Source organism: Meriones unguiculatus, chromosome X (assembly GCF_030254825.1).
Source record: "Meriones unguiculatus strain TT.TT164.6M chromosome X, Bangor_MerUng_6.1, whole genome shotgun sequence".
Classification (NCBI taxonomy): Eukaryota; Metazoa; Chordata; class Mammalia; order Rodentia; family Muridae; genus Meriones; species Meriones unguiculatus.
This window is the reverse complement of record NC_083369.1, coordinates 90,801,927-90,828,731: the sequence shown is the minus strand read 5'-3', so window position 1 is coordinate 90,828,731 and position 26,805 is coordinate 90,801,927. Positions and strand designations below refer to the sequence as shown.

At 37.5% G+C, this 26,805-nt stretch overlaps 1 protein-coding gene across 1 annotated transcript in view; it reads left to right on the top strand.

Moving 5' to 3' along the window:
• Nucleotides 1–15,980, top strand: part of Cfap47 (cilia and flagella associated protein 47) — a 446,261-nt gene extending 430,281 nt beyond the window's left edge. Inside the window, exons 63-65 of the mRNA XM_060374666.1 lie at nt 1,395–1,556; nt 10,946–11,114; nt 15,768–15,980. Coding sequence (XP_060230649.1) covers nt 1,395–1,556; nt 10,946–11,114; nt 15,768–15,980 — 544 coding nt within the window. The remainder of the gene's footprint in view (nt 1–1,394; nt 1,557–10,945; nt 11,115–15,767) is intronic.
• The last annotated feature ends 10,825 nt before the right edge of the window (nt 15,981–26,805 follow it).

Here is a 26,805-nt window from a genome sequence, read left to right as displayed (position 1 = left end):
TTTGTGTCTGTAAATATTTGGATTACATTATGTGTTTGATTCTATGCAAAAACATTTGGAGCTATAGCATTTCTAGCTAATAAACTATAAAAGGGATTCTAATGGGAAAAAAACAGCTTATTTGATCTTTTTGCCAGAATGTACCTATAACTTACTAAGTACATTAATAGTTTTGTTGGTTACAGAAAATGTTCAGTCAGTTTTGCAACAATTACTGTGTTTTTCAGAGTAGATAAGAAGACACACAAAACACTTACCAAAGGGTACAATAATGCTGTAAATTATTAACTACAAAAACATTCCTAAAATAGAAATAACGGACATCCGAATTTTTCAATTTTATTTTATTATTTAATTTATTTTTAATTTAATTTTATTTGTATTAATCACAGTTTATTCACTTTGTATCCCAGCTGTAGCCCCTCCCCCACCCCTTCCCAACCTTCCATCCCTCTTTTCCCCCTATGCCCCTCCCTTAGTCCACTGATAGGGGAGGTCCTCCTCCCCTTCTATTTGACCCTAGCCTATCAGGTCTCATGAGGACTGGCTTTGTCTTCCTCTGTAGACTGGTAAAGCTGCTGTCCCCTCAGGTGGAGGTGATCAAAGATCCAGCCCATGAGTTCATGTCAAAAATGGATGGTCACTGTTCCTATTATTGGGTAACTCTCTTGGACACTGAGCTGCCATGGGCTACTTCTACGCAGGGGTTCTAAGTTATCTCCTTGCATGGTCCTTGTTTGGAGTATCAGTCTCAGAAAAGACTGCTGTGCCCAGATTTTTTGGTTCTGTTGCTCTCCTTGTGGAGCTCCTGTACTCTCCAGGTCTTTCTATCTCCCCCTTCTTTCATAAGATTTCCTGCACTCTGCCAAAAGTTTGGCAATGAATCTCAGCATATGTTTTGATACCCTGCTGGGTAGAGTCTTTCAGAGGCCCTCTGTGAAGAGGCTCCTGTCATGTTCCACATTTTCTTCCTCTTCCAATGTCCATCCACTTTGCCTTTCTGAATGAAGATTAGCATCTTCCCCAGGGTCCTCCTTCATGATTAGTTTCCTTATGTGTACAGATTTTAGTATGATTATCCTATATTATATGTCTAATATCCACTTTATAAGTGCGTTTATATCATGTGTGCCTTTCTGCTTCTGGGATACCTCACTGAGAATGATCTTTTCTAGTTTCCACCATTTGCCTGCAAATTTCATGATTTCTTTGTTTTTAATTGATGAGTAATATTCCTTTGTGTAAATGTATCACAATTTCTGTTTAATGAAATGTTCCCATTCTTTATTTAGCTGAGCTGAAGGAATATTTTCATTTTGACTTTAGGTATTTGATATATTTAATCTTTTTCTTGTCACAGTATTGTATTTTTTTTAAATCTCTTTGTATTCAAGGGCTCATATCACATTGAAAATTGAGTGCATAACAGATGGAATCTGGAAGTTTCCTATAACATTGATTGCTACTGAGCCTGAAGTGGAGGATGTCATTGACATCCAAGGAATAGGTTTATTCAAGACATCTGTTATGGAATTTCGACTGACAAGTCAGACAAGGTATTAGTATCAAGATTTATGTAACTGGTCTTATGAATATAATCAATGCTGAAATGTAGAATGAAATTTAATATGGACAAGACATGAAGGTTTCTCTAGTTTTTGTTTGTTTGGTTGGTTGGATATTTTAATGTAACCTTGGCTCTCCTAGACTCCCTTAGTAAACCAGGCTGGCCTTGAACTCACAGCAATCTGCCTTCTTCTGCTTCACTGAGTACTGTGCTTAAAGGCATGGCCACCATGCCCTGCTTCTCTGGTCCTTTTTAAATGATTTTTGTATGATTCTTATGAAATCTGAAAAATACCCTTTATAAGTTTAATTTTTCAAGTTTTTTGTAATTTGTGGCTAAAATACCCATATACAAAACATAAATCAATAAAATAGAAGCTGAGATCAAGTATCTATTCGACCCCATTGGTTGATAATAGTACTCATTCTTTTTGCTTCTCTTACTAACTTTCTGTTCAGTTGCTCATCTTTTCTTGATTTCAGAGCTTTGCACATACTGTGTAAGCGCTGAATAACTAATCTATGGCCAAGTGCTGGTCTATCAATTGATGAAAGAGTAGTCTAGACTTTACTAAATATAATTGTAGAATTGTTTTTTATTTCATTTCTGCTTCTCCCATATTTTTCCTCTGTATGAGTACTGAAAATATATAAATTTCTAAGAAACTTTAAAGAACTTATGAGGATGTTAGTCTATTATGACTAGCCTTAATTTCCCCCATTTTCTTGTTTTTATTTCTTCCTGAAGCTATTAGCCACTTTTATCTTTATCTGTTCAGAATGTATGCCTTAGCAGTTCTATAAGAATAAACCTGCTGATAAAACATTCTCAAAGCTTTGCTTAATATGAGAATATTTTCCCTTCAATAACAAAGGATAAATTTGCTAAATATAAAATTCATGATTCAAAGTTCTTTTCCTTTCATCATTTTTGTTTAGCTTTAGTGACTTCTGAAAAGGAAATTGCTTTTTGATTTGTTCCCCTAAAAGCAACATTTCATTTTTCTCTAGTCTCTTTCAAGATGTTTTATTCCAATCTAGCTTTCAGAAACCTGGTTGTGACATGTTGTGCCATGTAATGTCTGTTATATATGCTGTTACTGGTAGACCAAATTCTATGAGGTAAGGCATGCAGATTCTCTCGTTCGATGTCCAGCATCTAAAAGATATTTACTAAAGATATTCTGTAAAGAGAAACATCCCCAAGTACTTTGATTTCCATGATAAAACACAAGTTAATCAGCTATTTCCATGGTGGTCACTAAATATGAATTTACTTTGAAACACCTGGAAACACAAAAAGAAACTGGATGTACTTATTAGACTTCTAAAGAATAGTAGCTGATATAATTATTTGCCATTTGAAATTCATGGGTTTCATAAACCTTTTACACTACTGTATTATTTATTATTTAAATAAATACATGGTTCAGATCAACTTTCACCTTACTTTTCAACCCCCTGGGACAATGCTAAAATAGTTATTTTTAAACTCAATTTGTGGTTTTGTGAGATGTGGTCTTGCTGTGAATTCCTGGCTGCTAGAACTTGCTATGTGAAGACTGTGAAGACCTTGAACTTCAGTCATCTGCCTGCCTCAGCATCTTGATTGCTGAAATAACAGTATTATACCAGACTTTTTGTTGTTGTTGTTTGCTTGTTTTTAAAGTTACCATCCAAAGTAATGGCATTCATTTGGGCATTGTCGTAGTATAAATGTGTCACTCTGCTTTGTTCTAATTTGCGCTTTTCCTTTTCCAACACTTTTTTTCTTTTTTTATTACAAGTTTATTGACTTTGTATCCCAGCTGTAACCCCCTGCATTGTTCCCTCCCAATCTCACCGTCCCTCCTCCTTTCCTCCCATGACCCTCCCCCAGTCTACTGATAGGGGAGATCCTCCTCCCTTTCCATATCACCCTAGTTTATCAGGTCTCATCAGGGCTGGCTGCATTATCTTCCTCTGTGGCCTGGTAAGGCTGCTCCCCACTCATGGAGAGGTTATCAAAGAGACATGATCCACTGAGTTCATGTCAGAGACAGCCCCTGTTCCCCTTACTAGGACACACACTTGGAGAATGACCTGCCATGGGTTACATCTGTGCAGGGGTTCTAGGTTATATCCATGCATGGTCCTTGGTTGTAGTATCAGTCTCAGAAAAGATCCCTGGGCTCAGATTTCTTGGTTTTATTGCTTTCCTTATGGAACTCCTGTCCCCTCCAGGTTTTTCTATCTACCCCCTTCTTTGAAAAGATTCTCTGCACTCTGCCCAAAGTTTGGCTATGAGTTCCATGTGTAAGTGAGTACTGTAGTGATGAAAAATAGGTTCCTTTGAAACAGGAGAATGAAAACTTATTCTTCAACTTGTAGGAATACATGTTATTTATTTTGTAGGTGTATTTGTGTGAATGCATGTTTGTGTGTCACAGAGAGTATGGGGAGATCAAAAAACAACTAGCTTGTTTCTCTCTTCTCATCATGTGGGTTCCAATAATGAAACTGAGACTGTCAGGCTTAGCGTCAATCACCTTTAGGCACTGAAACATTCTGCCAGTCCTATATTATATTCTAAATTAACCACTCTGTGATAGCCTTTGCACTCAACCTAAAAATATAAATATGAGCTAAATCATTAGAATAGAAAATAACACAGTTCCTTCATGAGCTCACTTATGATTGCTGTTGATAGATGCAATTTAAAATAATCATGATTAGATACTCATCCTGTTTTCTTTTGTGTCATACAACATTTTGGTTTCTTTTGATCTTCTCTTTTAACCAATGATTGCATTATTTTTTTCATTACCCTACTTTATCTCAGTTTAATAAGAAACTCTTCCCTTAATTAAACAGAGACAGAAACCAAGAATTGTCTTTACTTTCACAAAGAGAGAACAAGAGCAAATTGTCCTCTGCTGAATATCCAGTTTAATTCTTCCAGTCAAATTCTTCTCACATTGTTTTGACAAAAATCCTAATTTTAGTCAAAAATAACTATATGATTTTGATATTTTATGATATGTATACCTAATCTACTATTTCCTATGACAAAAGGTCAAGATTTCTTGTATAGTTGTCTTCTCAGAGGAAAAAAAAAATAGTTCAAGGCTCACCTTGTTTCCCCTTTAAGAGTTAACATTTTTTCTTTCAGTAGGGCTTTTGAGAAGAATGAATCAGATACAATGGCAATTTCCTCAAGTTGCCATTCAGTTTATTTCTGTTGGTATCTTAATTATTTATATCTTTGAATTTCTTTTCCTCTAATTTTATGACTAATAATACGTAATAGAGTGCATATGATTCCATCTCTGCCACAATTTTTGTGATTCTTTTAATATTGGGGAAAAAATAGGTATCCATATGGTTTTGGAAAGAAGCCAAAGGGGAAAAATACCTACTAAATTATAATCAAATAGTTCTGAGTAGATTTTTAATTAATACTACTGACATTGATTTAAACATTTTGTTCAGAATCAGAATGTGTTCACATCCAGTACTATTATACAATTTTACATTAAGTTTAGGAGAACTATCATGAAAAAGAAAAATATAAAATGATTTACTTCAGTGGATTTCAGTAAGCATTTTCCCAGAGATGAATGTGTTGACATGAAGTTCTAGTACATCAAATAATATTTGACAAATTAATTCAAACTGTGAAAAAGAAATAAGCTCTTGAACTATATTATATTGAATGAACTACAAAGAATCACTAAGAAACCCAAACCAAAGAGCATTTTCTAAACTGGAGACTTTATTCTGTTTGAGGTCACTCAAAAAAAAAATATATATATATATATGGAGAATACGCAGCCAGCCTGAGATATATAGTAAGACACTTAGTCAGTGGCTGTGTATTCTCCATATGGGTGTGAGGTGTAATCTCAGGATCCTTTTGATTTGCATTTCCCAGATGACTGAGGACATTGAGCATTTCTTTAAGTGTTTCTTTGCCATTTGATAGTCCTCTGTTGAGAATTTTCTGTTCAGCTCTCCACTCCATTTTTATTTGGATTACATTGTTTGTTGTATTATACCTTCTTCAATTCTCTATTTATTGTGGATATTAGCAATCTGTCAGATGTAGGGTTGGTGAAGAACCTTTCCCGAGTCTGTAGACTGTTGTTTTGTTTTGATGACTGTGTCCTTTGCTGTACAGAAGTTTTTCAGTATCATGAAACTAAAATCCAAGTGGATTAAAGACCTCAATATAAAACCAGACACACAAGGTATATACTCACTCATATAAGCATGCAACATAGGATAAACCCACTAAAATCTGTACATTTAAAGAAACTAAGCAAGAGAGAGGATCCTAACTAAAACGCTCAATCCCCATCCTGAAAGGCAAAGAGGATGGACATCAGAAGAAGAAGAAAACAGTAAACAAACCTAGGAACCTGCTACAGAGGGTCTCTGAAAGCCAGAAGAAGAAAACAGGAAACAAACTAGGAACCTACCACAGAGGGCCTCTGAAAGACTCTGCCCTGCAGAATATCAAAGCAGATGCTGAGCCTGATGGCCAACTGTCGGGCAGAGTGAATGGAATTTTATGTAAGAAGTAGGAAATAGTAAGAGCTGGAGAGGACAGGGTCTCCACAAGGAGAGCAACAGAACAAGAAAATTTGAACACAGGGAACTTCCCAGAGACTCTTACTTAACCAAGGACTATTCATGGAGATAACCTAGAACCCCTGCACAGATGTAGCCCATGGCAGTTCAGTGTCTAAGTGGGTTACAAAGTAATGGGAAGAGGGGACGGCCTCTGACATAATCTGATTGACCTGCTCTTTGATCACCTCCCTCTGAGGGGGGAGCAGCCTTACCAGGCCACAGAAGATGACAATGCAGCCACTTCTGATGAGAACTGATAGACTAAGATCAGAAAGAAGGAAAGGAGGATCTCCCCTATCAGTGGACTTGAGGAGGGGCATGCATACAGAAAGGGGAGAGAGGGTGGAATTGGGAGGGGAGGAGGGAGGGGCTTATGGGGGGATACAAAATGAATAAAGTATAAAAAGAAAAAAAAAAGAAAATATGGTACATAAACAATGGAATTTTACTTAGCTATATAGAAAAATAAAATATGCTTTGCAGAAAAAGGAAATAAAAACCAGACACACTAAACCTGTTAGAAGAAAAAGTGAGGAAGAGCCTTGAACTCATTGGTACAGGAGACAACTTCCCAAACAGAATACCAACAGCACAGTCTCTAAGATCAACAATCAATAAATGGGACCTCATGAAACTGAAAAGCTTGAGATTCCACCTGCACAATATCTGTCCAGGTCCTTCTGGCTTTCATAGTCTCTGTTAAGAAGTCACATGTAATTCTAATGGGTTTGCCATTATATGGTACTTGGCCTTTTTCCCTTGAAGCTTTTAGTATTTTTTCTTTGTTCTGTATACTTACTTTTTTATTATGTGGTAGGAGGATTTTCTTTTCTGGCATAATTTATTAGGTGTTCTGTAACCCTCTTGTATGCTTATATGCCTTTTCTTTAAATTGGGAAATATTCTTCTATGATTTTGTTGAAAATATTTTCTAGGCCTTGGAGACGGGAATCTTCTTTTTTGACTATTCCTATTATTCTTAGGTTTTTGTCTTTTCACATTTTCTTGGACTTCTTGGATGGTTTGTGTCAGGAATTTTTTTTTATATATATTTAACATTTTCTTTGACCCATACATCGATTTCATCCATTGTATCTTCCACACCTGAGATTCTTTCTTCCATCTCTTGTAGTCTGTTGGTTTTGCTTACCTCTGTAATTCCTGTTTTCTTTCCTAAGTTCTCCCTCTCCAAGATTTCCTCCATTTGTGTTTTCTTTAATTTTTCTAATTCTATCTTCAGATCTTAAACCATTTTGTTGATTTCCTTTACCTGTCTGACTGTATTTTCCTGCTTTTCCTTCAGTTTCTTCACCTGTTTCTTTGAACATTCCTCTGTTTCTTTTATTTCTTTCAGTGATTTTAATTATTTCCTCTCTGAAGGCCACAAACTGTTTGGCTGCATCTTCCTGTATTTCTACGGATAGCCACAATCTGTTTCACTTTATCTTTTATTTCTTTATGTATTTTATTTGTTTTCTCCATTATCCTCTTCATAAGCATAGATGTAAGGTCATCTTCTTGAATTTCACTTATGCTAGGGTGTCCAGGGCTACTTGCCCCTGGATAACTCGGTTCTGGAGATACCGAGGCTTTTTTTGGTTGTGCTTTTATACTGGCCTCTACCCAAATGGCTTTCTCGGGTGTTTTCTGTTATTTTCCGGTGTCTGCTGAAGACCTGGTGTTGGGAGAATCCCCTTGGCAGGAAGCTAGTTGTTCCTAAAGGAGGCCACCTCCTCAGCTTTTTGGGTATGGTCACCAGATGGCCAGTGCTTCTGAGGGAATTGCCACGGCTCACCTCAAATGCTTGGACATGTAGGGTTAACTGGGGTCATTGGTAGTCAGGGAAGTTCTCCTCTCACCCAGACAAGTCCTGGAGACAGTGCCCTGGAGCTGGGTTTCTTGCTCTGAATTTAGTGAGCTGCTGCTGCTATTCTTGCAGTGTGTTTACTGGGTACAGCACTCTTGAAGAACCAGGGAGCCCAGCGGTTTGGTCAGTTTAGCTAGAGAGACCATTTGTGCCTTGCAGCAGTGTCTGGAGGCTGATCCAGTGGATCTCAGCCTTCTATAGTTCTGAGGTTGGAACTCTGTGTTCCAGTAATCATGCGGTAATCAGTAATCACTGGCAGGTGAGTGCAGCACTCATGCATGCAGCAGGGAGATTTTCTGGGTTCCTAAGGTTGTACCCAATGTTTTCCCCACCGTGGGGTTTTATCCCAAGAGGGAGACCCAATCTGTGGTGTTTTGGGGTCCACAGTTCAGTCTGGGATGGTGAGTAAATCATGCAGGTGCAGGCGAGTCGTTCAGTGCTGGAGACTGTGTGCCTGCGTGAACCTGAGAACTTTTCTTGAGAACTTTTCCTGGTGTGTGTGGGGGGGGGGGATGTCTGCTGGGTGCCCTGAGGTCTGACCTGATGTTTCCTTCAGGTAACAGACACCCAATTGTCATTGTTTTGTCATTTCTGAACTTGCTGATATACACAAAGTCAACTTTGGAAGTATCTATTAAAGCAAGCCATGAGGCAGATGATACGTAATCTCAGAAAAGATTTAGCAAGGCATAACATTACATTGACTATTCGTCAATATTAATATGGTACTAAATAAGTGAGCACTTTCAGGTAAACTAGATGTTCTCTTCATCCTCAAGATAAAGTGAAGCACTTCATTGCTTTGATAGCATGAATATTTCATGGTTATAGGTTTCCTCCAGACAGGAAAACATTGTCTCTGGTGTTTGGGGACACACAGTTCTGTCTGGGATGGTGATTTGGGCAAGCAGGTGTATCTTTGGGCTGGCAGCTGAGTGCCTGCTGGAACCTGGGACTTTTTCCAGGGATAATCTGGGTGACCTGAGGTTGGTCTAGTTTGCTTCCTCCACCGTGGGGGTTTTCTCTTGACTGGAAATCCCAGTCTCTGGTGTTGTGGGGCCAACAGTTCAGTCTGGGATGGTGATCAGAGAACGCAGCCTTGTGTCTCTGGGCTGACGACTGAGCACCTGCTGGGACCCAGGAACTCTTTAGGGATTTAGCTGGGTGACCTGAGAATGGACCTGATTGTTTCCCACACCGTGGTGTTTCCTCTCACCTGGGAAACACAATTACTGGTGTTTTAGGACTCAGAGTTCCGTCTGTTGGTCTCTGTGCAGTCACTGCTGTCCTACTTCTCAGATCCAGTGTCCTCAAGATGGAGCAGCCATCTTGGATCCTCCACTATTGTACCATATTTAGAAGCCACATTTGCTCTTTTACATGTACCTCTATTAGTTTATTTTTAAATCTGAACTTAAACCTTTTTTTACAGTGTACATTTCTCCAGTTTTAGTCAACTAATAAATTCCTTGACTTAATATTTCTTTTCTCAGTTATAGTTGATCATGCTATAAAATGGTAACTTGAAAAATAAATGTCAGTCCACTTCATACTTTAATAATCTATCTTCATTCCTATGAATCATTTAGTGAGACTCTTGTAATTTCATAGTACTTAGTTAGTAGTACTTATATATACAATACTTATGGTATTTATATAGTATAATGAAACAACACTAGAGACAAAAGGCTTTATAATAGCTTTAGTGGTCACTTTTTGCATATGAATTTATTTACAAATGACTAAGTTTTCATCTGGGATGCTGAATTCTATTATTTTTTATACAGACAACATTTATCTTAGTACACTATGAACAGAGGATATAATTAAAAAAAAAAAAAAAACTTCAGGATTTTTTTTTTTTGCCACCCTTAGAAGAAAATGATAGTCTTTAGTTATTTTTTTTTTTAATCAAGTTGACACAAAGTATAGAGTTACCTAAAAAGAAGGGACAACAGCTGAGAAACTCCCTCCAGTAGATTGACCCATGACTATATCTCTTATGGTTTGCCTTGACAGATGATTGATGTAAGAGGGCCAAGCCGACTATGGGTGTCCCCATCACTCTGTAGGTGGTCCTGGATTCTTTTTTTTTTTTTAATTTTATTTTTCTCATTAGTTACATTTTGTTAATTCTGTATCCCAGTTGGATCCCTCATTCCCTCCCCAATCCCACCCTCCCTCCCTCATCTCCACTGTGCCCCTTTCCACGTCCACTGATAGGGGAGGACCTCCTCCCCATTCATCTGATCCTGTTTTATCAGGTATTTTCAGGACTGGCTGCAAAGCCCTCCTCTGTGGCCTAGCAGGGCTGCTCCTCCCTTGGGAGGTGGGGAGGCCAAAGAGCCAGTCATTGAGTTCCTGTTAGAAATAGTCCTTGTTCCCCTTACTATGGGAAACCAATTGGTTACTGAGCTACCCCAGGCTACATCTGAGCAGAGGTTCTAGGTTATATCCATACATGGTCTTTGGTTGAGTGTCCATCTCAGAAAAGACCCTGTGCCCAGATATGTTTGGTCCTGGATTCTATACACAAGCTAAGTATGGGCAGGGGAAACAAGTCAGTAAGTAGTGTTAATCTAAAACCTATCTCTATTCTTAATTAAGATTCTGCCCTGACTTGCTTCAATGATGGGCAATGATTGCAATGTGTGTGCCAGGTTAACTTTGCTTCGTAAGTTATTTTGGTCATGGTACTTTATCAAAGCAACAGAAAGAATACTAAGACAGATTCTATTTGGTAATTTTCAAAATAATACCACACACATTTTATAAGCATTCAGTATTCATTTTGAACTATAGGTTTGTTGAAACAGAATTTATGTTTTAGTTATCAGTTTTTCACCAGTCAATGAGGTAATGACCAATTTTATGAATTATATTCATCATCTTTCCTAGGTATTATGAGCCATTTATGGCCTATTTTCTGCCAGGCAGTGATAAAGACTTTTTTGTAAAACCTAATTCTGGAGAACTCCCTCCATTTTACACAAAAGGAATTGTCATCTCTGTAGGATTTAAACCTCGAATGTACAGTAAGAAATATCAAGCAACACTTGTAATACAGGTAAGTTTTAGAACACACAGCTTTTAATTTTCAAAGCCAAATAATTTATGTATGGAATAGTAAAAAATTAATTAGTTAAAGCTAATAAATTAGGAATTACTTACATTACATATCAAGAAAATGCTTTAAAAAGTTCTTACTCAATGACTTTATTATATCTAATGACTATAATATTTGGAGTAAATCTTTTTAAATGTTGATTAAACCATACTTCCAAATGTTGAAGTTAAATATGTTGAAGTTAAATAGAAGGTAAAAATTTTCAAATTAAACAAAAATTAAAAGTTATCATTATTAAGACTTCAGTCTCTGCAGCTTTATTCACCCATCCTTTCATTCCTGGAAAGATTCTCATTTACTCTCGTAACTTGCAGACAACTTTAAACTGAATATAGGAACCTCCCTAATGTTAATTCTTATTTCATAGCCAATGATATAAATGTCAGTTTCTTTCAATACAATGTGTTGATAGCTGTCCTAACTATGTACATGATTCCTCACTTAACTGGTACCATTTTGTCTTTGTAATTTAGTATTCTTGTTTTCACATTGAAGGGAAATTTCGTTTCTTTTTTAATCTTTTTTCTTCACTCAGTGGTTTTCTGAATAAAGGATATAGCCCGTGGTAGCTCATTATCCAAGTGGGTTCCTTAGTAAGGGGAACAGGAACTATTTCTGATACAAACTCAATGGCTGGCTCTTCACCCCCCCTCCCCCAAGGGAGGAGCAGCCTTGCTAGGCCACAGAAGAGGACATTACAGCCAGTCCTGAAGAGACCTGACAAGCTAGGGTCAGATGGAAGGGGAGGAGGTTCTCCCCTATCAGTGAACTTGGAAAGGGGCAGGCAGGAGATGAGGGAGGGATGGTGGGATTGGGAGAAAATGAAGGAGGGGGCTACAGCTGAGATACAAAGTAAATAACCTGTGATTAATACAAAAAATAAAAAATAGTATAAAAAATTTTGAATTACAAAATGTAATGTAAGTTTGCCCATTTCTATAGAAGATAGTTAAAGTGATTGTTAAGGTAAGTGTAATTTTGAAAATTTATCCAGTAAAGGATAAATTTCAGAATGTTTTGTAGTGAGAAATTTTGAGCTAAAGATAATGTTGAAATTAGGAGAAAAGATAGCTATTACCACAGTTTACTTCCAGTAGTATAAACACAAAACTCAGGCTGTCATTCTATAACCCTACAGCTCCTGCTTTCAAAGAAATCCCTAGACTTTTAGATCAAACAACAATTAAGCATTACCGTTAGTAGAAGAAAATATCATGTTAAAGAATATTGAAAGCACAAATTTAGTTAGAGTTCTATTCATTTTTTGAAGATTTCATAAGACCTAAAACATCAGAAATGAAGCCTCTTTGCTGCATATTCTTTATTGACACATCAATAAAAACTTATATGGGAGACAAACTGTCATTGAAATGTGATTTAAAATTATTATTTTTACCGAAAGTTCTGTGATGTAATCTCAGCACTCAGAAAGTAAAGGCTAGAGTTTTCTGATTTAGAATTCAGCCTGAACTGCAGTGTGAGACACAATTCACAAGGAAAAGGAAAGAAAAGAAAAGAAAAGAAAGAAAAGGAAAAGAAAGAAGAAAGGAAAAGAGAAAAGTAAAGAAATGAAAATAAATGATTAGTTGTTGATTTAATTTTGCTATGCATAATTCAAAATATGTGCAGAAATAGAGTATGTAATTTCGTGTTATTCATTGCCCTGTTTGTAGATATATAAACACATGATAAGTGCAGCTTCAAAAATTCATTTAGTATATCTCTTTTTCAGTTTTGAGAAATATATTTAGAATTAATGCAAACTGTAAACACAGCATATAAAGTTCTGTTAAGATTTTATTTTTCTCCAGTGAAGACTTCCTAAAAATGTATAGTAAGATACCTAAACATGAAAATTCATATGAGTGGCCTTATACTGCTTTTGTATTTCTGATGAATTTTTACATTTATTCATTTGTGAGAGGAGATATGCACATGCCATACTGTGTGTGTGTGTGTGTGTGTGTGTGTGTGTGTGTATCGAGTTTAGAGGAAAACATGCATAAGGCAGTACTTTTCTACCATTGTGTGGATCCTAGAAATGGTACTACATATATGTGTATATATATGCATATAGAGAGAGATTATATATATTTTATGTGCATATGTATAACAATACACTGTACAAACTAGCATGGATACCCTAGAGATTCATAAGAGCCATTGCATATATCAAATTATTGGTCTTCAAAATCACAGTTGATATACTCTGACTCTAAATTCCAATTAATTTTAACAACTTCTATACTTACACTTGTGTTACAGGTTAAGACAGTTAAAAAATCAAGTCATTATCTAAATTAAATTTATTATTTACAATATTGCCATTTTAAAATATTTATGTTAAGCATTAAATCAGTGTGGTTACAATATGATGTTCATTCTACTTCACTCAGAAAAATAAATGATTTTTTAGCCATTCACTTTCTTCTGAATATAATTTTTATTTACTACCATTTATTTATTTTGTATCCCAGCTGTAGCCCCACCTTCTTTCCCTCTCAATCCTGCTCTCTCTCCCTCCCTCATCTCCTCCCATGCCCCTTCCCCAGTCCACTGATTGTGGAGGACCTCCTCCCCTTCCATCTGACCCTAGCCTATGAGATCTCATCAGGACTGTCTTTTATAGTCTTCTGTGGCCTGTTCAGGTTACTCCCAGATTAGTTTCAATAAATCTTGCCTAGAAAAACCTCAGAAATCATGTTTTCATGCTTTGTCATGTCTCATTCAACTAAGTCATCTTTATGATAATTAAAACCAGTTACAAGACAAATAGCAATAGCTTTAATAGAAGGAAGTTAACTTGTTCTATTTATTTTTTTAATATTAGTTACAGTTTATTAACTTTGTATCCCATTTGTAGTCCCTTCTCTCATTCCCTCCCAATCCCACCGTCCCTCCCTCATCTTTTCCCTACCCTTTTCCAAGTCCACTGGTAGTGGAGATCCTCCTCCCCTTCTATCTGACCCTAGCTTATCAGGTCTCATCAGGACTGGCTGCATTGTCTTCCTCTGTGGCCTGGTAAGGCTGCCTGATCAGATTTTATCTGTATAATAGTTTGGAAAACATGTAATTGTTCATATTTATATTTGGTTTGAATAAATTATTCATAGGTAGAACTGCAAAGTTTAATCTTTATTTCATACAGTAACCTTTTTATTGTTATTTAGCTTATTTGGACAAATGTCCAAAGCAGCTTGCTTAAATTATACACAAACACTGACTCAATCACTGTAACATCATTGCAGTCTTCATTCAAATGGATGAAATCTAATTGTGACTTTAACAATAATGTATAGTTAGCATTTCAAATCTTGTATGTAAATGTTTGGTAATAGTACAAGTCCCATGTGGCTTCTACTTGCACTCACTAGATGCTAGGGGTGTTTATTGATCCCTTTATGTAACTCAACTGCATGCTGGCATGAAACTCATGGATTAATACTCAGTTGCAAGCAGGCACTGGTATTTTCATTTAGCACACTCCTTTGTACCCATAAAGTCTTTTAGTTGTACTCAAAAAAAAAAAAAAAAAAAAAACTTTAAGATGACATGCACAACCTTCAAAATCTAGCTTTATTTTTTGGATTTCCTAAATACCCATATGAGAGGTGATGATATTTAGCTCAAATTTAATTTTATTTCTAGGTTTGTTTAGCTTTTGAAGCATTGACTGTGAATGTATAATTACTACAGATACTAGATAAAATGTCCACATGTGATTAAAATAAGGTCACATGTGATGTTAAAGAACTGTGTGGATCTATTCAAAATCAATTTATAGATTCTGTTTTACATATTTGGTCTGGGGTATTTCATTATTCACTTTGCTTAGGGACTTTCTTTAAAATAATTTTCTTAGCATACATGGCTCAAGCCTATTGGGAGGATAAAGCCTATGTAAAAACAAGTGGCTTCAGAAAATACTTCAGAAGCAGTGAACTCAATATATAAGTATTATTGGGTCTGAATACACACACTAAAAATTCTAGAATGCCAAATTCAGTATATGTTTATATTTGGTTTTAAAGTCAGTACATTTTTATATTTACTTTGCTAGAAAAAGTGGAATGTTTTTAAAATAATTCCTATATAAGTGATATTTACCTGAGCTTAGATTATGAATATTTTCAATGATCTTATACCTTTTGGTATATTTTTTAATGTTTTATACTTCTTCTGTACTCCAAAAATTATATTGCAGCACTTTGCTAATCATTTTTGTGGCTCAAGTTAAATATTCATTTAAAAGTATATCTTGAAAAGTATTGTTCTGTTAATTTTAGTTCACACTAGGCAGTGATCTATATCTAACAAAGAGAATGGACTCTGCTTTACCAATTGATACCTTCATTCACCTACATTGCAGACCTTTAGCTACTAAATTTTTCTTATCAGTGATTGGTCTTTATTTATAAAACCAATAGTTTTACTTTATTAACACATTATGTATTTTATTATAAATTCAACTTCTGTTTTTGACCTTTTACCTACCACATATGATAAATAGAAACTACTACTCATAATAGATGTTTCCCTACTACTTCTAGGTCTCTGGATATTTCTTATATTTCTCCCTCTCTTAATTTTCAGACAGATGAAATATATTGGTTGTATGAAATAAATGGGTTACCTCCATCACCGAGATCACTGGTACATGTAAAAGCCAAAATTGATTCTACTAATAAGACGTATGACAGCCTGATACCAATTCAACACAATTTTATCCGTGAAAACACTAAACTTCGAAGTACAGGGGTATCTTCTACTATTAAAGGTGCTCCTTTAGTTAAGAAGCATAAATAAAAACTATTTTAAAAACATTCCTTGGTCTCAAATAGAATTGAGTATTTTCTTCATTATCTCAGTTTGGGGGGATAACCATAATACACTTTTTTGTTTGGGTATTTTTTTAATTTTAATTTTTATTTTTATTAATTATAGTTTATTCACTTGGTATCCCCTCTGTAGCTCCCCCCTCCTCCCCTCCCAATCTTACCCTTCTTCCCCCTTCTCCACCCTTGTCCCTCCCCAAGCTCACTGGTAGGGGAGGTCCTCCTCTCCTTCCTTCTGATCCTGGTCTATCAGGTCTCATCAGGAGTGGCTTCTTTTTCTTCCTCTGTGGCCTGGTAAGGCTGCTCCCCCTTCAGGGAGAGGTGATCAAAGAGCAGGCCAATCAGTTCATGTCAGAGACAGTTCCTGTTCCCATTAATATGGAACCTACATGGACACTGAACTGCCATGGGCTACATCTGTGCAGGGGTTCTAGGTTATCTCCATGCATGGTCCTTGGCTGGAGTACCAGTCTCAGAAAAGACCCCTGTGTCCAGATTTTTTGGATCTGTTGCTCTCATTATAGAGCTCCTGTCCTCTCCAGATCTTACTATATCCCCCTTCTTTCCTAAGATTACCTGCCCTCCACCCTAATTTTGGCTATAAGTCTCAGCATCTGCTCTGATACCCTGAAAGGTAAAGCCTTTCAGAGTTTTTTTAATGCTAGATTTCTACATTCACTTTTATTTTAGTCAATTATTTAAATGACTATATATATGTATGTATTGTGTAACGGTTTTAAAGTTCATGTCTATAGTGGAAAGACTAATTTAAGTAATATATTAATTTATTATTATACTTACCCGTTTTGTGGAGAGTGCTCTTAAAATTACATGTGTTTTTCTTAGCATTAGATTTTTCTCAATATTGTAAAGCTATGGATGAGGGGATTATTTAAGAAGTACATATTCTAAAATCAGAAAGAAGGAGAGGAGGACCTTCCCAATCAGTGGACATGGGGAGGGGCATGCATGCAGAATGGGGGGGAGGGGGGACTGGCAGGGGAGGAGGGAGGGGCTTATGGGGGGGATACAAAATGAATAGTGTAATTAATAAAAGTTAAAAAAAGAGGTACATATTGTTTGCTTTGATCTGCCCATAATTATATTGACTCTTACATTTCCTGTTATGAGTTAACTGCATAATCAAGGCTTGTAACAACTTCCTGGAAAGGCCATGATGGACTTTGAAGATGGTGAATGAACCATCAGGCATGCTTGTACTGAGACTCTGTCAGTAATTTTGGGCTTACATTGCCTGGTAGTTTATTATATGTTGCAACTTCAGGCAGATTTTTTCAGTATTTTCCCCTTACTTTTATGTATCATAGCCCCTAGGTTTAAACAATAAGCCTAATCCCCCATTTCATATTGCAGACTTTTAGGCATTCTTATTCTACAGGTGAAACTGTAACTTCCAATTTTAGCTATGGATATGAAACTTCAGCTTAGTGTTAACTACTCTATGTTAACTATTTTCTCTGTTCTCCATGAAGATGATTATACTAAATTAAGTATTGAATTATTGAATGTCTTTTTAATTAGTTCTTTGAGAGTTTCATACAGTTATTTGACCATATTCACTGCCTCCCCTGAACTATTCCCAGAGCCAAGCAACCTTCCTTACCCAACCTTGTATCTTATTTTTTTAATCTTTCATGATATTTGTTGTGACCAAATATTCTTTTATTTTTAATTAATCATGGTACAGCATGATCCCAGCCCCCTGCCTCTTCTCCTCCCATTCCCACCCACATGTTTTCTCCCTTCCCCACATTCCTCCCTCTCCTTCTTTTCAGAGAGTCACCCCTCTAAGAACTACTAACCCACCCTGGCACCTCAAGTCACAGCAGAACTAAGTACTCCCTCTTCCACTGAGGCCAGTAATGGTGGCTCAGCTATGCTAAAGGGGTTCAAAGGCAGGCAACAGAGTCCCTGGATATTACAAAATATGAATCTTAGACTCAACAGATAGCTATTATTCTATAGATGGATAGATAGATTATATAAAAATAAATAGAAAAGTCTTCTATTCACAGACCTACAGAATTGGCATTTAAAATATTTTTATTATTTTAAGGTCCTCATTGTTAGGGGACCCACATTATGACCATGCTGTACTTCTGTTACTTATGTGTAGGGGTCTAGGTCAGACCCATGAAAGCTCTTTGGTTGGTGGTTCAGACTCTGTGAGCACCCATGGGCCCAGGTTAGTTTACTGTGTAGATCTTCTTGTGGTATCCATGACCCCTCTGGAACCTTCAGTCCTTCCTCTCATTCTTCCACAAAACTCCTGGAGCTCAACCTATTGTTTAGCTGTCTGTCTCTGCTTCTGTTTTCATCAGATGCTGGATAAAGCCTCGCAGGAGACAGTTACACTGGGCTTCTGTCTGCAAGCATAGAGTATCCTTAAGAGCTATCCTTAATAGCTGACCAAATAGTCTTGGATGTGTAGGCTTTCAGTGGAAAGTGGTCACTTTATAAGGGACTATACTCTTAGAGAGAACTATCTCACCCTCTCGCAAGACCTTCATGGCTAGGGGCAGAATTGTGTGCTCAACTCCATGCCAAGATTTGGTCTATCTTGGACTCCCACAGGTTTTGTATATTCTGTTATTGCAACCACTGTGATTTCGTATGTACAGCTACCCAACTATGACCACCACAGTGTTTCTTCATAGTTCCTGCCACTTCTGTCTCTTCTAGTTTTTCCACATCTCTTCCACAATGATTTCTAAGACTTGAGAGGAAAGCTTTGTGTTCCCTTTGGGGATGAGCATTCTGTAATCTCATTTCTCTGCACCTTGTCCACTTCTGGAGCTCTTTGTTAATCACCATCTACTAATAATAGAAACTTATTATGTTAAGGATGTGAGATATATTGATCTATTGGTATAGAAATAAGTCATTGAGGGTTATTTTAACTGTGTGTCCATTTAGTAGCATAATAGTAGTTGGACACATGAGGATAGTCTTTTAGGGAAGGAGAAATGGAATGCACTGATAAAATAGGTTAAAGGGAATGGTGAAATATGAAGATTTAAACTAGAGTTTGGGAGATAATAGTAGGATAGGTTAGAAAATATGGAGAGAAATATACAAAACTAAAAACCATTCAAAAGAGACATTGTGGTGGTTTGAATAAGAATGTCCTCCATAGACACATGTTTAAATACTTGGTCACCAGTTGTTGAAACTGTTTGGGAAAGATTAAAAGGTATGGCATTATTGGAGGATATATGTCATGGGGAAGGGCTTTGAGTATTTAAAGGTTTTCCACAATCTCCACTGTGCTTTCTTTCTTATTCTTACTTATTTAATCATGGTGATGCTGACCATGGCATTTGCTCTTTATAATGATCTTTTAATTGCAAAAGGTAGAACATTAAATAATATACCATGGTTATGATTTAAGAGACAGATATCAAATTAAAATGATACTCAAATATGTGTCTGGTATAAAAATTATCCCTAGAAATTAAGGATTTGCTCCATCAGAAAGGAACAGGCTGAGATTTAAAAGAGGAAGAAAATCTGTGACTCCAACTACATACTAGAGAATTGAGACACTGTGTGATAGTTTATCTGAGACAGTCACTAAGAGAGGACTGGACAAACGTTTAGCAACAGCAAAATAGCACCTCAGGAAATGTCTGAGATGACCTGAATTTTTTTCTTTTCATTAATTACACTTTATCCACCCTGTATCCCCCCATAAGCCCCTCCCCCTCCCCTCCCCCTCCCACCCCCTCACGCATGCCCCTCCCCAAGTCCACCAATAGGGAAGGCCCTCCTCCCCTTCCCTCCTATCCCAGTCCACCAGATCACATCATGAGTGGCTGCCCTCCCCTCAGGGGGAGGCGATCAAAGAGCAGGCCAACCCAGATTATGCCAGAGGCAGTCCCTCCTCCCATCACCATGTAACCCACTTAGACACTAAACTGCCATGGACCACATCTGCGCAGGGGCCCTAGGCCATCTCCATGCCTGGTACTTGGTTGGGGTATTGCCAGGAGCCAAAGCTACCTACTGAAGCCAAAGTCAAACAGTGAGCCAAAGCTATCTAGTGGAGACAAAGCTATTTACTTAAACCAAAGCCAAGTAGTGAGCAAAGGTCATTTAGTGGAGACCTAAAGCTATTTAGTTGAAGAGTTACCTAGGACCCGAAATCATGGGTGATAGATTGTGAGGACATCGTCTGTTAGTTTTAGAGCATCTGTGAGATAGCTTAAGAAAACATCCTTACGGTATCTCGAAGGTACAATATTTAACCCATGAAAGCACTCTTCCTATTTCCTGCAGCAGTAGATTAACCTTCCTCCTCTCCTGCCTTCTCCCTATATAAGTTGGGTAAAAATTTCTAATAAACGGAAGCCTTGATCAGATGAACAGACTTGGCTTTCATTTCTTGCGTCTCTTGTTCCTTTTTCCCCCATTCTTTCCAATCTCTCCACCTTAGGAACCCCGTTGAAGCCCCGCGGGCCGGGGCAGGGTATGAGTCTTGGGAAGACCCCTGTGTTCAAATTTTCTGGTTCTGTTCCTCTCCTTGTGGGGTTCCCGTCCTCTCCAGATGCTACTATTTCCCACTTCTTACATAAGATTCCATGCACTCCGCCCAACCATTGGCCGTAAGTCTCAGCATCTGCCTCAACAGTCCGCAGGGCAGAGGCCCCCAGAGGCCCTCCCCAGCAGGTCCCTAGGCTGTTTCCTGCCTTCTTCTTCTTCTTCTTCTTCTGATGTCCATCCTCTTTGTCCTTCGGGATGCAGATTGAGCATTCTAGTCAGAGTCCTCCCTCTAGATCAGTTTCTCTATATGTACAGATTTTAGTAGGAACCCTCCTCCACTGCTGGTGGGAATGTAAGCTTGTACAACTACTCTGGAAGTCAATCTGGTGCTTTCTCAGACAACTAGGAATAGCGCTTCCTCAAGATCCAGCCATACCACTCCTAGGCATATATCCAAAAGAGGCTCAAGTACACAATAAGGACATTTGCTGAACCATAATAGCCAGAAGCTGGAAACAGCTCAGATGCCCCTCAACTGAAGAATGGATGCAGAAATTGTGGTACATCTACACAATGGAGTATTACTCTGCAATGAAAAATAAGGAAATCATGAAATTTGCAGGTGAATGGTGGGACCTAGAAAGGATCATCCTGAGTGAGCTGTCCCAAAAGCAGAAGGACACACAAAGTATATATTCATTCATATAGACATATAATATAGGAGATGACCTGAATTTATTCAACCAAATTTGCCTTTTTTTTTCCTGTGTTGTAGAACAGTGAGGTCCAAGAAGAAACTAAACCCACCAGGACTCTGGTTCAATAATGGCAGCTATAATTTTCTTCTGGCTATAGAGATTATATATCATTATTTGAAACAATTGTATGCTATATTTGAAAATAAGATATATGTAGAAAACAATATTACTTACAAAATAAGAAACTCATTTATAATACATTTTAAAAGATAAATATGTTAATATGTAACATTCTTTTCTTAAACTTATACCATAGTCCTCTCAAAGTATCTATGCCCAGTAGTTATTTCCAAGGAGTCTTATGTTATGCTAGCTCCATAAAGATATGCAGACCATGCATTAATTTTTAAGTTAATACTTCCATTTAAGCATAGAAAATAAGAGTTATACAAATATAGTTTTTAAATAAAAATATACTACACATGCATATTGATAATATTTGCTCCAGAGCATAGCATTTAATGTATATTGTGTATTGAAAATCCCCAAGAGTGACTGGTGGGAAGGCTCAGTCATTAACTGTACCTGTTTGTACAGATGGCATGAAATACATTACCAGCACAAACATGGCAGCTCACAACTGTCTGAAACTTCAGTTCCAGGGGATAAAATGTCTTCTTCTGACCTCTGTGGTCATGAGTCATAGTCGTGATCCACATACATACATGCAGGAAAAAACATAACACTGATACACATAAAATGTAATAAGATCCCCAAGAAATAGGACCTTGTGATTCAAAAAGTTCCCTGGAAGAAAAAAAAAATATTAATTCAATTAGACAGCACCATCGAATTGGGTACTTGACCTCATAACTATTAAAATATTTTGATTGGAAACAAATTTAAGTAATAAAGAAATGAACATATCCATGGAAACAGAGCCATATTCTGGCTGCTAAACAAAGATATAAAAATATATTCAGAAAAAAAAACAAAAAACAACAACAATAGATATATATTGTTATATATATACATATATATATATATATATATATATATATATACATATATATATATTCAGGAACCCAGAAAGTTCTCTTGATCATTCTAGTTAACACTCCCTGGAAATAAGAATGATTTAAAATTTGACACTATAGAATAGGTTAGGCTGTTTGTACCTCTAAAAAAATGCAGTCTTTCCTGAGCTTGAAGTCTTATGTTTGGCTTTTCTTCAAGCAGTATAGTTGTTCCTCTTATCTTCTCAAGGGCATTTGATCTAGGATTCTTCAAAGGATACCAATTCATCCACTTCCCAAAGGAATCAATGTATCAAAGATATTATATCTGTAAGCACATTCTTATGTTTATTTTAGCATTATTAACAAAATGCAAGATATAGAATCAAAATAAGCATGCATTGATAAATAAATGGATGAGAAATATTATATATATAATATATATATAAAACTCTCATATATATATATAATATATATATGAAACTCTCGAAGAACTAACAAAAAGATATTCAACAACATTGACCACTTTAGAAATGTAAATTATATCATAATGAGGTACCATAGGCTATTCCTGCCAGAAAACTACTCACAGTGGGACTACTCTCAGGCAACAACCCCTGCCCAGCAACAGACCACAGGTCACAGAAGACCATGTAGGGCAGGTGCCCAGAGACCTTCCCCACTCTCTTGGTTCCATAGGTCAACACTCCCTGTACAACCACAGCCCATGACTGCCAGAAGAACAACTTCCAGCAGAACCAATCCTCAGTTGTCACTTACCACTTCATTGCTGTGTCTCAGCCCCCTGATACTCCTTACCCAAACACAGGCTATGCCTACTGGAATATCAGTCCACAACTCAGGTGGAGACTACCTGCTGGACTAGAGGCCACACCAACAATCAGACCTGGAGCCCCCAACTTGAGTAGAGACTCCCTGATGGATCAGAGACAACAATGGCCACCAGAACTCCTGCCCCCAACTCGGTTGGAAACTCCTTGCTTGACAAGAGATGACCTGTCTATCAGAAGCACAGCCCTTAACTCAGGTGGAGACTACCTGCTCAACCACAGATCACACAGGCCAAAAGATCTGAGGAAAAACAGAAACTAAGGAAGAAAACACCCATCCAACAAATACAAACCAGCAAATTGGCACCTAGACCTGTAATCATCCCAAACCCAAATGACTTGATATCAGTGTAAGAAACATATCAACAGCCAAAACAATATGTTCCAACAAGGCCTAGCTATCCTACTCTATAACAATCCCTGGATATTGCAACATAGCTGAAGCATAAGAAAAAGACCTTAAAAACAACTTCATGAAGATAAAATAGCCCTTAAATAATTTGAGAAAAATACAAACAAAAATTGCAGGAAATGAGTAAACTCCTTAAAGAAAGCCAGGGATGGGAAAGTTGAACAGTTGAAGGGAATGAATAAAACTGTTCAATACCTAAAAACAGAAACAAAAACAATAAAACACATACACAAACTGAGGGAATTCTGGAAATGGAAAAAATCTAAGTAAGTGAACAGGAACTATGACTGAATCACCAACAGAATACAAGAGAGGGAAGAAAGACTCAGGCATTAAAGACACAATAAAAGAAAGATACATTGACCAAAGAAAATGTTAACCTAAAATATTTGTGACAAAAATCTATGAAATCTCAGACTCTACAGCAGAAAAAGGAGGACTAGGAAGGAAGAGGTGGAGTAAGAAGAAGAGGAGGAGAAGAAGAAATAATTAGATATCCTAACTGGAAAATTCAAAATTGCCCCAAGGGACTCAATACCCTTAGTCATCAGGAAGTAGCCTAGTGATAACTTCGTTTTCTTTCCCCCTCTATCCTTTTTTCTCTCCTGTGTATTGGTAGGGGTTAGGAGGATGAAAGGGAAGAAAAAATGGTGGTGAAGGGTGAAAGAAAAAGGAACCCACAAAGTGAAAATGCTGGTTAAACTCTTGAGTTGTTTATCATGGTTGTCCAATAGACTTTTATTATAGGCTGCTGCTATTGCTGTTGCCTGCTCTCCAACAGAAATGAGACATAAATTCATAATACTAAAGACATCATCCCACTTCAGACCAAGGCCCCAAAGGGGACAGAGCTGGAACTGACCTGAAAGCCTGCTTTCTTAGGGATAACTTTATTTTCCTTTTTTATTTCCTTTATTATTATTTATTACAATTTATTCACTTTGTATCCCAGCTGTGGCCCCATCCTTCATTTCCTCCCAATCCCATCCTCCCTCTCTCATCTCCCTCTATTCCCCTCCCCTTGTCCACTGATAGGGGAGGTCCTCCTACCCTTCTATCTGACCCTAGCCTATCAGGTCTCATCAGGACTGGCTGCATTGTCTTCCTCTGTGGCCTGGCAAGGCTGCACACCTCAGGAGGAGGTGATCAGGGATATCTTTTATGATAACAGAAGGTATTACACAAACAATTCACAGGAGGAAACCACCAACAGTAGTACTCAGCTATGATACCTATGAACCACAATAGAAACCAGCAGAGCACAAAAACTTTAAGAACCTAATAGTGACATGTATATGTTGGCAGTAAGCAGAAGCTCTCTAATTATAATTAAGGACTGTACAAGAGGGAAATCATGCCTGGTAACGGAAGCTTAGTCAACTACTCATGACTAGTGAAGTAATGAAGTTTGGAGGAGAACCTACAGCCACAATTTTACTAAACCAGCATAATCCTTAATTACATTCTAAATGTATATGCTAATACCCACAGATAAGTATAGTTTTCAACCCACATCAAGGATACTTTTCTTTACAACAGATGAAGAACATTACAGAAAACCACAATTAATCAAAATACAGAGTTGTGGAGTCCAGTCCCCAATAGACATCTACAAAACAATTCCCTTACTTAAGGTTCAGGGAGCATTTCAGAAAATGGATGGAAAGACCTTAAGAGTTCTATCCTCCCCTTCCCACCTACACTCCCTCTTCTCCACCTATGCCCCTCCCTTAGCCCACTGATAGGGAAGGTCCTCCTCCCCTTCCATTTGACCCTAGCTTATCAAGTCCCATCAGGACTGGGTTTTGCCATAAACTTGGTATATGTGAGGGTATGGAGGGAGGAAAGAAAAGAAGGAAATTATGTAATCTTATAATTTCAAAACATAAAATAAATAAAAATCTCAAAACCATTTTTAAGAAACAAAAATTAAGATTAAAATTTCCAAGGTTTTTTATTTGGTCTGTATTTTTAAAAAAATATTTTTCATTACTATTACTATTATTATTATTATTATTATTATTATTATTATTTATTCACTCTGTATACTGCTGTAGCCCATCCCTCATCTCCCAGCCTCCCTCTCCTTCCCTCTTCCCATCCTATGTCCCTCCCCTAGTCGTCTTCACCTACTTTCTGAACCTCGCCTATCATGTGTCATCAACACTTTCTGGATCCTCTTTATCTGTGGCCCAGTAAGGCCAGCTCACCAGGGGGAAGTGACCAAAGAGCTGGCAACCAAGTTCACGCCAGTGGCTGCCTCTTTTCCCTTTACTAGGGAACCCACATGGAGATTGAGCTGCCCATGGGCTACATCTAAGCAGGGGGTCTGGGTCCTCTCCATGTGTGGTCCTTGTTTGATTCATCAGTTTCTGAAAACCCCACTCAGGTCCAGATGTTTTGGCTCTGTTTGCTTCTGGAGCGCCTGTCCAACTCCAGATCTTTCTTTCTTTCTTTCTTTCTTTCTTTCTTTCTTTCTTTCTTTCTTTCTTTCTTTCTTCTTTCCTTCCTTCCTTCCTCCTTCCTTCCTTCTTTTATTTCTTTCTTTCTCTCTCTTTCTTTCTTTCTTTCCTTCCTTTCTTCCTTCCTTCCTCCTTCCTTCTTTTCTTTCTTTCTTTCTTTCTTTCTTTCTTTCTTTCTTTCTTTCTTTCTATTTGTTCATTTTGTATACCAGCTGTAGCCCCCTCCATATCCTCCCCTTCCCACCTACACTCCCTCTTCTCCACCTATGCCCCTCCCTTAGCCCACTGATAGGGAAGGTCCTCCTCCCCTTCCATTTGACCCTAGCTTATCAAGTCCCATCAGGACTGGCTGCAATGTCTTCCTCTGTGGATTGATAAGGCTGCATTCCCCCAGGGAGAGGTGATCAAAGAGGTAGCCACTGAGTTCATGTCACAGATAGCCACTGACCCCCTTACTAGGGAACCTACTTGGAAACTAAGCAGGGAGGTCTAAGTCCTCTCCATGTATGGTTCTTGGTCTCTGCAGAGCCCCGAGTCCAGATTTTTTTTTTTTTGGCTCTGTTGGTCTCCTTGTGGAGCTCCTTTCCCCTGCATGTCTTTCTATCTCCCTCTTCTTCCATAAGATTCCCTGAAAAAGCAAATAGTAACCAAAAGAGAATAATTATGGAGCCATTTCTCTTGACCATTTAAATTTAAATAAAAAATGCTATATTTACACCTCTACCTTGTTCTTTAGCAAAAGTTGCTGTGTCACTGGAGAACAGATATTTTATTGGGCATCAAGTTTTGTGGAGTTTTGCTTTGACCATGCCTTTAGATCTGTCAACTTGTACACATTGTTTGACCTCACAGGA